Source organism: Thunnus albacares, chromosome 24 (genome assembly GCF_914725855.1).
Source record: "Thunnus albacares chromosome 24, fThuAlb1.1, whole genome shotgun sequence".
NCBI classification, from domain to species: domain Eukaryota; kingdom Metazoa; phylum Chordata; class Actinopteri; order Scombriformes; family Scombridae; genus Thunnus; species Thunnus albacares.
The window spans coordinates 10,713,320-10,726,560 of record NC_058129.1 but is presented as its reverse complement, the minus strand read 5'-3'; the positions used below and the strand labels follow the sequence as shown (position 1 = coordinate 10,726,560).

Sequence of the window (13,241 nt, the reverse complement as noted above, 5' to 3'; positions counted from 1 at the left end):
AGGTTTCTGCTAAAATACTGACACCGGTTGTTGAATTTGGACCAACTCTTCCAAGAAGGATGAAAATAAAATGATTTACATACTGTTATCTGGATTTAACGCTTTTTTTCCCCCTGTAAATTTCTTCTTTGTTTCTTCAGCTGTATAATGTAGGATTTTTCATGTAATGTGAAGGACTGGTTGTATGTATAGACATTAACAGTACAAATTAATTGTTCTTGGTGTATGATATATGTATAATCTGTCCTTTGTTGTCATTTTCTGTCATAGTTTTTATATCTGTGGCATAAAAGCGGCTTAAAAGTCGACAACAAAGAAAAGTAAATAATAATAAAGTTAATCTTCCTTTTTTTAACCTTTGTATCTCATAAATGGGTGATAAATTAATGAAGGTATTTTGAAGACACAATATGTTTCTCTACTTCTTCTCTCTTTGCAACCTATTTGTACATCATACATTTGCTGCTAATGGGATGGGATGTTTTTCTAACATCCTCGGTTAAGTGAGTGTGGTCTAAACACACAGAAACTTGTGGTTTGTTGTAGTTTCCCTCTTTATCTAGACAAGGAGCAGCCCAGATTGTCACTAGGAGCTGATAGGGGCCCTTGGCGAGTGACCACAACCACAGAGGGCCCCCAGAGAATGACTGGAAACAAGTAAGCCCTCACTATGACGAAGTAGTGGAGTGAAGGATAAGGATTAGTGTAAGTTAGTCATTCATTCATAACAGGGCTGTAACCATGGAAACATAAACAACTCTACTATTCAGCCTCTAACCCGTGATGATGTGAGCTCTCCAAATAAAAGACAAAATATCAGAAAGGTGTTTTTCTTAGATTGTGTGTGTGTGTGTGTGTGTGTGTGTGTGTGCATATATATATATATATATATATATATGGGAGTTTTTTCAATATACTGTACTCCACATTTAGGCTAACCGTTGACATTTACAGAAACCGCCCTGTTCGATAAAGCACAGTCAACATGTTAGCTCATTGCTAAGCACGAGTGTAAAACAAATGTCGCCAGCTAATGTGCTAAAGCTCTCAGCACACAGAGTAATCACTCCTGTGCAAACACTCCAGCCTGTTTGCTGATATGCCCGCAAAAAAGACTGATGTGACGGCCTTATCAGTCTGACCCCCTTTTGTTCTGGGAAACATAAACCCAACAAAGCGTTTTTACATTTCACTTTTCTAGGAAGAGATTTATGGTAAATTATATTTAATCTAAAAATCCCACTGCTGCTGTAATAAAGAAAATGAGTAAGTCCTGGATCAAAAAACGTGCGCGCTAGTAAGCTCATTTACAGATTACAAAAATGGCACACAAGCAGGCACGCTCGCAAACAGAGCTGCGTGAGGGTGAACATGCATGCAGGCACACACACACACACACACATACACACACACAAGGCTTTACTTAGAGGGCTGCTAGATGTTTGGAAAAAAAAAGTGCAAAGCGAGCTCAGAAAAAGTTGGCAGCTTTGGATCACACTGCAAACACAAGAGTACAACAAAGCCGTGGATGTGAAAGTCTCATTGTTCACCCCGAGAACAAAGCCGATGCTGTTTAATTAACACTAAATGTAAAACAAATTCGACTTAACAGTGGCAGAAGCGGACAACCCTGATGCAACTTGAAGCCACGGGATTCGTTTCCTTGCATCCATTTCTCAATTATAAACAGATATACACTTTACCCTGACAAGTGCCACCAGTACATTTTTCACATTTCATGCCTTTAAATGTTTCTGTCTGTCTCTCTGCGTGCGCCGACGTCCAACAAGTGTGTCTCTAAGCTGTCATTCAAATAAGAAAAGCAACACCTCAAATTTTGACGCCCACGCTGGCCAGCGCTCCGAGGAACCGAGATTCTCTGAAGACTTTATAGAGGCAAACGAGACAGTGAGAAACAGCAGCAGCAGGTATGAGTCGTCTCTCCCGGACGTACAAAAGATCACAGCTATTTTTGTTTTGGTGCGAGGTGAGTTAACGCAGGTGACGGGCAGATTCTCCGTAACCCTATTTGGCCCTCCAGTGGGAGGCGGTGTGGAGATGAGAGGTAGCGGAGGGCAGAGTGAGAAATTAAAAACTGCTAAATCTTATTATATTTTGACAGGAGCTGGTTAGTTTATCTGCTCTATCAGCTGCTGCAGGCCAAAAAGAGTGAAGTTTCCTGCCTTGGCTGTGTTCAGAGCTGGGCATCGATTCAACGTTACTGTTTGTCTTTTTCCAACAGAATCCTATTGTGATGAAATGATAATGGAGATATCGTTTAAGACAATTTAAGACAATTAAAGCAATTACTGTCTGATCTGTAAGAATTTATTTAGTTTATATGTATATGTATATTTTTGGAGGGGCATTTTTGCCTTGATTAGATAATATGAAGTATAGAGCAGACAGGAAATGTGGGACACATGCAGCAAAGGTCCCCAACCAAAGTCGAACAAACAACGTTGCAATTACAACGTAAACATCTTAAAACACTATACAACCAGGATACCCTGCGTAGTTTCGTTGTTAAAGGAGACATAACATGCTTTTTGTGACTTTCTTTCATTAATATACCGTCATTAATTTATATTCAAAGTTCCAAAACTTGAGGTGAACATATGTAAAAATGTTCCCTGCAAGTCAGAATCCAGGGATTCAGCCTGCAAATGCTTTGTTTGCAAAGTTACCTCTACTTCCTCATCGAACTGACATCAGATTGTCTGCGCATGCCCACAAACAGCCGTCCGTTCCATAGCCTTTGTTGCTGAGGTTGTTGCTAATGTTGTTCACGTGGTCCACATCCAACTGCTATACTTTGTTTACGTAGCCTTTGGAGCTAACCAATCAGAATAGAGTGGGCTCATCAGGAGGGAGGGCCTTAAAGAGACAGGAGCTAAAACAGCCTGTTTCAGACAGAGGCTGAACTGAGGGGCTGAATAAAGGGCCAGTATAAGATAAATAAGGAGTTATTTTAACTGTAAATCATGCAAAGATATTCTAGTAGAGCCCCAGAATAAAAATATAGACCTGGAAATGTGCATGATATGTCTTCTTTAAGACACGTAAATCTTTAAGATATAAATAATAAAGTTAAACCTTTAACTGCATTGAAGACCATTTATGGCCTTATAATCATATTTTAAGACTTTTCAATATCTTACAGGCATTCTTTATCATTCAATTTATCAAATAGAAAATAGTTACACAAATGTATCACAAAAAGGGCTCAAAAACAAATTAGCAGCCTTGAATTTAGATATATTTTTATTTTTAGGTGAAGATGTCTATGTGATTGGTTTACTTAAAAAGAGCCCAAAGACCAATTAGCGTTACAAAATTGTGTGAAGGTGTCATAATTAAAGCTGCAATGATCAGTCGGTTAATCCATCGACTGAAAATTAATCACCAACTATTTTGATGACTGATTTTTTTAAGAACAAATATCCAAATTTTCGGACTCCCACTTCTCAAATATGAATGTTTTCTTGATAGTGAGTCTATGATAGTAAACTTTTTAACAAACAAACAACTGATCAACGGTGGCTTTTATCATCTACAGTATCATTGTCTGATTGTACCATTTTGAAATAATAATAGCAGTTGGTAAGATACACAGTTCTGTTCCCTGACTTGATAAGAAAAACTTAAATACAGTAGTAGAGATTAGTGAATATTATTTGAATATTTCATCGTTTTTTTACTGCATATTATCGTGGATTTCAAGGTGATGGACACACCTCTGATCATTTTACCTGTCACTTTGCATATGTTAGCACCTATCACTGTCAAAATGATCTCTCCGGATTAGCACGGCATTAATTTTGTCGGCTCTGGTTGAAGAGGAGACGAGTGAAAGTGTGTAGGAATTAGAATGGGCTTGTCTAATGATAACTGTTGAGCCGCACTAATCCGAGGTTGATCTAACGATATAATGTGCTTGGCCCTACTTGGGGACCGTGAAAGTGTGGGAGAGAGACGTCTGTGTGGACAAAGTGTCATCTCTGGACGAGACGTGTGCCACTTAGGCTCACTTAACGGCGCACACATGTGCACCGGGGGAGCGATATATACCTGCTTAACCCTCTGTGGTGTGTTCACATGTGTCATGTTTGAGTGCTGAAGGCGCCGGCTGAGGCTGCAGCTCCTTCATATCCCTCGGGGCCCGGTGGTTACCTCAGCTGTGGTATTTATAGTGCACACACTCCCAGGTGTACAAAGTAAACACGGTCGACACTGTCAGGTACCACACCAACCAGGGCAGGAAGCTAACCTTTTCATCTGCCAGCTGCTTACCGAATAATTTATCAGCTCACTAAAACACAAGCCAAAGCTTCTAAACTGAGCTTGATTAGGTGTCAAAGTGGAAAGTAGACTCTCTTAATGAGACTGTGTTATGGACTTTTTCCTCTCGCCCTCTGGAGCTCATTTATATTGAATCAAGCCCATTAACAGTCATAAGACCGGATTAAAATGTTTTATTGCATTTTAGCGAGCCGCAATCTGTCTGTGTTCACGATCACAATGTTCACATATATCAATGTGGCAGATGTGGCGGCGGAGAGATTTCTCTTGACGCAGCTGTATCGAGGAGCTAAATCCTCATTACTCCGTACGTGACGGTTACAAATTTTCTTTGACGCTTCCCTAACGTGACGGATCTCCGTTTCTTCAGCGCGCACGCAGAGTTGATAATAAAGATGAGAGGTGAAAAGATGCCAGTTTTGGAAAGTTCTGTCATTTTCTTCTTAAATCTTAAATTGTGTCAGTTTTCTATATTTACAATTGTGCACAGAAGTCAGTCACCCAACTGGTGAAATTCCGATAATAATTAATTAATTAATTTCTGTAAATTGATCTTACTAACAAGTATCCAAGTGCACAAGTATCCAAAGCCTGATATAGCTTATTCCTCTGTGCCATTACCTCTTATTGTCCAAAACACATCCATGAGAGCATCTGACGGCTTAGCGGTTAAGACGCATGCCGTGTAACCACAACGTCCCAAAGTTTGATTCCAACCATTGACGTTTGTTGTATTTCATTCCCTTCTTACTTCTATGTTTCCTGCACTGTAAGCGATCCAATAAAAGGCTCAAAATGCCAAACTCACAGTGGAAAATAGTTCTTAAAAATGTACAATTCACTACTGTTTGAGTAACATTTGCTAAAAAAAAAAAAAAAACTACAGTGCCCAGCTGTTTTGGGAAGTGACTGTACTCAACTATACATTTGTGACCCATTTTAAAAGATTTACGTCTTCAGTAGGAACAAATGAGCCACAGACAGGATAGGAAAGTTGGAAAAGTACTGAGAAACTAAATAACGCAATATTGGTTTGGGGCTTTTCATGGGATTTGTTGATAATATAGAACATAGCCTCTCTTCCTTTCATTTCCAAACAGACAAATGAGCATCTGCATTAATGTCTAGGCCAGTATCAGCTGGATGCACAGGTCTCACCTTGCTTTCTACAGTCACTCGGAGCTTGAAAGTCTCCAAAAAAAGTTGCTTAGTCAAACTGTGATGTTCTAATTTTACCTTACAGGCTTGATTACAATGGAAAAAAAAAAAAAGTGAGTGAAAACTTGTACAAAGCCCACAATTCATGCTGACAGGCAAGGACACAGGAAGTACAACACTAATGACAAAGATCTTACCTTGGTGGCTGTGTGATGTCATTGCTGACAGGTCGGTCAGGTGGGTGCCAACGCAGTACGGCAAGCGAGCACCCAGCTGGCTCGATGCGTGTGTGTGTGTGTGTGTGTGTGTGTGTGTGTGTGTGTGTGTGTGTGTGCAGATGTGATTTACAGAGTGGCAATCAGTAGATCGTTATCCTGCCAAAACTGTGGATGTGTGTTTGAATATGTGTGTGTGTGTGTGTGTGTGTGTGTTCAGGCTGATCCAACACGCAGCTCAGGACGGTCCCTCAAGAATCCCTCAGACGTCCGGCAGCAGCAGCAGCCAATCCCCATGAGCCTTTTGTGTCGGGCTTCTCTAACAATCGCTGTCTAGCAACCTATCAGAGAGAAGAAAAAAAGCTCCATGTCACCACTTTTCATCTTTAAAACTAACATATTTAAGTTCTGAAAGGGTAGATTCTTGTGATATTCAAGGTTTTTATCTACAATAGTTCGCACAAGCAAGAAAAATCAATGATAGCAGCACATAAACAAGGCATATTCTATTAATATCTCTAGACACGGCACGTTTTCCGGCGATTTCCAGTATTGATCGTGACATTCATTTGGAGACGACAATTAAAGTCTTGGATTGCACTAACAGTATAGATCTGGTATGACTCGGGTCATCTGGATAGTTTTATGAGCATCAAGACTTACATTTACGGTATTTACAGTTTGACAGAGAATATGAGAATCCAAGAAATAGTGAAATGAGTCCACTTAACGACGGAGTAAAATGGGTTCTTTCCATGAACAGCAATGTTAAGAAGCTAACTTCTGTTGCATCCTAGTGTCACATGACTACACGGTTATATCAAGTAATTTGGTTGAAATAACAGAAATGTTTCTATAGCTGTGTTGCCATTAAAAAGTACAGTATGTCAATGGCAACACCTGTATTGCAGGCAATGGAGAAATGCTAAATGAGTCGTCTTTGAAAGTTGTCAAAATGGAAATGTGTTTGTAAAAAAGCGTCAATTAAATTGGAATATTTATCTTTATCTTGAGATTTTCTGCTTTTCATCTGGTCGATTATGGAATCTCTCTTCTTGAAATCACACCCCGAGTTTTTTAAGGTAAAATACCTCGAGACCACCGACGAAAACTCAATACAACCTCGAGCCCAACCTCGTGCTTACACAGCAAAACAGCTGTAAACCAATCAGGCAATAAATTGCTTGTCCTGGACGTAGTTTCTTTTCGACTGGGGCGAAAAAAATATGGAAAAAAGTATCATGTGTTACTTTCACAGCCATGTTAGTCTCATGAACGTGTGATTTCTACACAGCGGAGAGCTTTGATTTTTTTTTATTTGTTTTGGACGTAAATGATCTTTTCTTTGTTTTTGCGAGTAACTGATTGGTCTCCTCGTTGTTTCTGGAAATAAACGATTGTTCTTTTCTTTGTTTTCGGAGAGTCGCCCCGAATTCCTGGAGCCTGGAGCAGAAGTGTCAGATGTAATCACCGCTCGAACCCTGAGCATCAAGTCGACGTTACCACCACAAATAGAAAGGGGTGAAACTGCCCGAGGGCGAGGTGGATGTGGGGGTAGCATGCATGTTCACGCCCTTGTGTGTGTGTGTGTGTATGTTGGCAGAGGTCTCGGAGGTCCTCTGAAGCAGTATGGATGTGTATGTGTGTGTGTAAGGGGTGAGTGTGGGTGGGTGGTGGTGGTGGGGGTGGAGGGGGGGGTTGGGTCTCAAGACAAGAGGGCCAGACAGTGCAGCCATGGGACAAATTACCCCCCAAAAAAAGTCGGTCACTGCACAGTGCACGCACACACTTGCGCTTTGTGATGGGAGGAGCAAGGAGGGGGCAAACGTGTGTGTCACGGGGAGTAGCTGACACTCCAGGGGGGCTTCAAGCAACACCATTCTCCCAGGGCATCTCATCTGTGTCTCGGGAGGGGTATTCATGTGTGTGTGTGTGTGTGTGTGTGTGTGTGTCCTAGGCCATTGTCCCTAAAAAGAGCTTGCTTGATGCAGAGTGACAGATCTGGGGAGACAAGCCCTGAAGCCCAAGGTGAAGAAATAATAAAAACACAGAGCTGGAAAATGGGTTAAAAGCAGAGTTATGGTGGAAAAAGAACAAGTGGAATCATCAAAATTTGCAAAAAAAATAGATATATTTACAAAAAAAAAAACATCCAATATGCATCACTCTAGCTGCTACAAATGTCTGTCACAAAAAAGGTGGGTACACTCAGCCAGCCCAAAAAACTCCCTAACATATCTTAACAACAAAATCCACCATTTCTCACAAATATTTCCTGCTACAACCCTTTTCCTGCGCTTAACGACAGCTTTTACCCAGCCGTAATATGCTGCTTTGATGTTGCTTTAACAGCTTCAACGCCCCCATTCACAAAAAAAAAGAAAGATTGACGCATGCAGAGAATTACCACCGCCCATCCCGAAACCATTCACACACACACACACACACACACACACACACACTCAAACGCACACTTACGCAGGCCTGTGCCTTCATTTTACGCATTTTTCTCGCCAATAACACGGGTATAAGGCGAAAGAGGCGTGTTGGCTATGTTGCATTAAAGCCTACGGCTCGGCCGCGCTCTAAAAATAGCTCAGCAACAATCGGCATAATAAACATCGCCTGTTCAATCCCCCCCTTATTGCCTACACACTTCCCGCCCGCTACAGCGCAATAAACCGTATGGAAATGTGCAGCTTTTAAGATGTAAAATCACTCCTACCAGACGTGGATACGGTTGAGGCTCAAAAGGTAGACGTTAGGAAATAAACGGGAAGCCGAAGCCGAAGCGGAGCAGTGTGGAAACTTCAGCCGGACATTGTTTTGATGAATCCTGTCTGTGCATCGCATCCCTGCCTGAATATCAACATCAAAGCGGCGCAGCTCGGCTACACATTCATCCCGAGAGGACACAAAGTAGCCAACAGCTCACCTAAACGCGCCAGGAGGCAGCCGCACGTCCCAACATGTGTCCCGCTGGGGTTTTTATTCCTCTCCCATGTTAGACTCCGGGGTTTTTTTCTCAGCGCAAAGGAAGAGAGGAGAGAGGGGAGGGGGGGGACGAAAAAATTCATCTCCTGACAGATTCCGCCATACTGGATTTTTGTTACAGCCCCAGCAGCGTCACATGGAGCGCCCCTGCATTTACCAGAGGCGGGGTTAGCCTGGTGAAAATGTGATTATCTGCTAGTGTACAGTGCGATGTGTGTGTGTGTGTGTGTGTGTGTGTGTGTGTGTGTTGTGGTGATTTGGGTGAGAGCTTGTGATTATGCTTGTCATCAATAATGTAAAAGTCTGTGGAAGTGTCCCGTATTGCAAGAAATATCACTGTAATATTCCAAAATGGATCTTATATGTATCTCCTATAGCAGTTTGATGTTATTGATGTAGTCTGTTATGCTCAATAATGAGTTTTTAATAACTTTTTCCTGCTTTATGGTGTTTTTATTGTTTATGGCATCCTATAATATTATTATACTGTCTTATAGTCAGCGGTGGAATGTGCTACTCTCAATACTTTATATAAATGTTTATTTTATAATATTTTAATGCTGAACTATTACTTGTAATGGAGTATGTTTATACTGTTACTTAGGTAAAATATCTCCACCATTGCTTATAGTTTTTCTGTGCCACTCAAAAATGAGTTTATAAGACTTTTATGCTAATTTGCTTTATTTTATATCCAAACCATAGTATTTAAATACCCCTATATTGTTCATATTAGGATTTATTGTGTGTCCATAGTGAGTTTTCTATAACTTTATACTAAGGCTACAATGAAAATCGATTATTTTCATTATCAATTAATCGTTTTGTCTATAAAATGTCAGAAAATAGTGAAACATGCCCGTCATAATTTCTTAGAGCTCAAGATGACACCTTCAAATGTCTTGTTTTATCCGATCGACAGTCCAAAATGTAAAGATATTCAGTTTGTTATCATGTATAACACAGAAAAGCTTCAAATCCCCACATTTGAGAAGCTGGAACCAGCAAATGTTTAGTGTTTTTGTTTAAAAAATGACTAAACGATTCATTTTCCGTTGATCGAATAATCAATTAATCGACTAATCGTTGCGGCGCTGGCTTTTACCCATAAAAACATTGCTGTAATATACTTACACTAATAATTAATGTGTTAATGCTACTCAGAGTATGATTTACAGCAACTTAATTACACTTTATGGCACTTTCCATTTTAATCATAACAACATCTACATGAACATATGCCTGTAATATGCTTTCGCTTCTAGTTAGCCTGTGTATCTCAGTGGCGTTTCTATTAATCTTATCCTACTTTATGATAGATTTATCTCCTATTATATCAGTACAGCATAGCTAGAACGCTCCTGCAATAGTCCAGTAGACATTAGGTTGGTCTGTAAGGATTTTATAGCAATATCATCATATGTTTTCTCTCTCTTATATCTATGGTATGACTGCAATCATAAAATATGCCTACATGACTGAGTTTTGTTGTGATTCTTAGGTAGTACGTTTGCAAGAGGAAGCATATGGTTGCTTTAATTGTTATAATACAAGGAACAAACAAGCTTTAATCTAGAGATTGTATTGTCATTTACTCTTGAATGTTCATTTTTTTGCTCTGTCATGCACGTCGTAATTCTTTGTTTCGCTATTCAGATGATTGCAGATTTAATCAAGTCATTGTTAAGTGAGAAAGCAAGAAAGCGCGAATCGAATGCATCCGCACCCACAAAAGAAATCATTAATCGTTAGAATATATTAAAGAGAATCGCTGTTGTTTTGCACATTTCATCCAGCGGTGTAATTACAGATGATAGAAAGTGATCTCTCACAACATTACTAACCTTCCTCCCATTATTCAACACTTCACATAACCAGCAGCGTCAAAATGAAACAAACATTTTTATCCAATTCTCACTCATTGCAACATGAAACGCCTTCCCCACTGCCGGCTCTAATCCAATATGCTTTTATTTCCATTACTTTATATTTGATTTTGCATCTCAGCAGCCGCCCACAGGCAAAACTGCAACACCGCTGTCTGGTTGAGCCAGCTTGATTACTGTAATATGCTAACCAGTTTCTATATAGGCTACAACTGCAGGCAGAGACAGTGTTATTATTCACCAGTGCAGGTAGACAAAGCTCCTCTCCTGGCCTCAGGCTCCTTTGACGGCTCACTGAAGTTCACGGATGCATTTTGGAAGGATTCTGGGCCTGAAGAGAAGAAACGGTTGAAACATGACTGAAGTTCTTCGTTATTTGTAATATTTTCTTTTGTTATAGCTGAAGTGGAGAGTTTGCTTACACTGTCTCAATCCCATATCTTCCAGGATGTCAAAGGTCAGTGTCATTATAATATCCCTAGACTACTCCTACAGCAACCTATTTTATGGTATTTTATCTCCTACCATCATTATAATATTCATATAGTTCAATTATCATCATTTTTTATTTTTTCCTCATTATCTGAGAGGAAAAAAAAGAACAGTTTCTACACTTCACCTTCCTCCTCTACAGGGAGATCAGAGGTCAGGAGCCGCCTCACTGGGGCTGCCGGCAATTCATCATCTTGCTCAAGGGCACTCCAGCAGGGCAGCCGCTTGCCTGACCTTCCTTCTGTCACCATCACCCACTATCATTACTGTCAAAAGATCTTTTTTTTTTTTTTTTTTTTTTAACTCGGTCCCAGCTTCGCGCCGCTCGGCTACAACTCGCATTCATTAATCGAGGTCGTTCCTCTTTTGGAGTACAAGGGAGGCCTGTTGGGACAGCCGTATCCATAGCAACAGAGGATTATAATTTCTGTGGATGAACTACGGAGCATCGGTTACGTAAGGGTGGTGGGTCTTGGAGGCATCTCTGATGTTGTTGTGCTTGAGTAAGCTCTTTAGGGCTAAAACCTCCAGAGCTGCGCGGTACGGGCTGCGGACCTTCATCTGAGTGTTGATTCCGGTTTTTGGAAAAGGTCTGCAAAAACCTTCATCACCAAGAATTTAATCTCGTCTTCAAACTCACTTTTAGAGAAAGAACTTTCTTAACAGCTGATAGACTTCCTTAGCAATGAGCTGATTGTTTTATTCCTTTAATCAAGAGTATATTTGTTTTTAATACGATATACAATACTTGTGTGCTAATACTAATAGTTTTCTGTCTGACAATTGATCTTAATGCTGCTTATGTCCTGTGAATTTCCTAACTTTGGACATTGTTTGAAAAATACTCTCTAAATACAATTATTATATTACAGATGAGGCTGATGGAGATGTCTTTAGTGTTGCAGGTATTTGGCCATATGACACAGTATTGGACAAATAGACGAACAATTAAAGGATCATCCTGAACGTCTGTACAAAATCTCACAGCAAATGATCTGATAGTTATTGAATATTTCAGTCTAAACCAAAGTGTTGGACTGAAAGAACCATCCCACTGGGCTATAAACCATTAGCTACACTATTTGTTGTTTTTGGAGCAAACTGGAAGCAGTAAACGGCTATAAAAGAAGTATTAATGTGAAGACTTCATGATAACTATGATGCTTTACAGATAAGTGACAAAAGTTGTTTAAGGACATAAACAGTCTTCTTATCATCCTTACAAAGATGTACATCACTGTCACGCGCACTCTTAACAAAAACTCAAGAGTTTATACTGGTGCTGTCGGGGAGCACGCTCCGGTTCTGGACGTCTGTATCTGTATTGTTTGTCTATGAGCTTTTGCTGACGCAGACATGCAGAAAACACACAAATCTGTGTATACGTGCATGTGTGTGAGTGAGTGTGTCCAGAGCAGTGATGTCAAAGCAGAGGATTAGATCGGTTTATATTGCCCAGAGCGGTACATTTGCAATTCACTGAACATCCCGTTCGGTTTGCCAAATCGCTGATTATGTTAGTTTAACTGTTTTGCATCTAAGAGAATAACCACCACCTCCTTCCACTTCAGGTTTATACTAAGTGTTCTTATTTGGAGCATGATTCCTTTAAAAGCATCTGTAACCAAAGTGCCTTACATGGCTCCGGCTAAAAACACAAGATCCTGAGTAATGATGTTTCCAAAAATACATGGTGTTTTTTTGGCCGGCGGCTGGAAGAGGAGCAGCGATCAGGCTAGAAAGTCAACAGGGCGAGCGTGTAAGACCTGCGCAAACTACCGCTCTGCTACCACAGCAGACACATCACACGCAGGCTGTGGACCAGACCACTTGCAGTGCGCACACACACAACTGGCTGTTAGTGGTTTGAGAGGGGAAGCCGTCGTCTCACCCAGCACGGTCCCACATGAGTCAGACGCGGCTTGCAGACAAAGCAGGCAGACCTCAGCGTCATAAAGAAACGTTGCTTTGCCAGCAAGAAAGAAAACATCTCCTTACACACATCTTACGTTTGACGGCGTGCGACGGGACCGTACAACAACAAGCTTCCAACATAAATAAGTGGTATTAGCTGAATTAAGCCTTTTCCTTGTTTGCTCATATTTAAAAATGAGACCTAAAATCTTTCCAGGATGCCATGAAACTGGAGCGTTTAAGAGAGAAAAGAGAGCAAAAGGAGCCATAAAGAGTTCTT

General features: G+C 40.6%; 1 protein-coding gene across 3 annotated transcripts in view; it reads right to left on the bottom strand.

Annotated features, from left to right (window-relative positions):
- The window catches only part of LOC122976328 (histone deacetylase 4-like), a 62,469-nt gene extending 51,583 nt beyond the window's left edge, over nucleotides 1–10,886 (bottom strand). For 2 of the 3 annotated variants that reach the window (XM_044344737.1, XM_044344740.1), the window contains exons 1-2: nucleotides 10,797–10,886; nucleotides 5,658–6,016 (exon numbers count right to left, since the gene is read on the bottom strand). In XM_044344737.1, coding sequence (XP_044200672.1) covers nucleotides 5,658–5,679 — 22 coding nt within the window. In that variant the 5' untranslated portion in view covers nucleotides 5,680–6,016; nucleotides 10,797–10,886. Of the gene's footprint in view, nucleotides 1–5,657; nucleotides 6,017–8,610; nucleotides 8,760–10,796 lie in introns of those variants that run through there. The other variant, XM_044344738.1, reaches the window with a different exon arrangement.
- Between the last annotated feature and the right edge of the window lie 2,355 nt (nucleotides 10,887–13,241).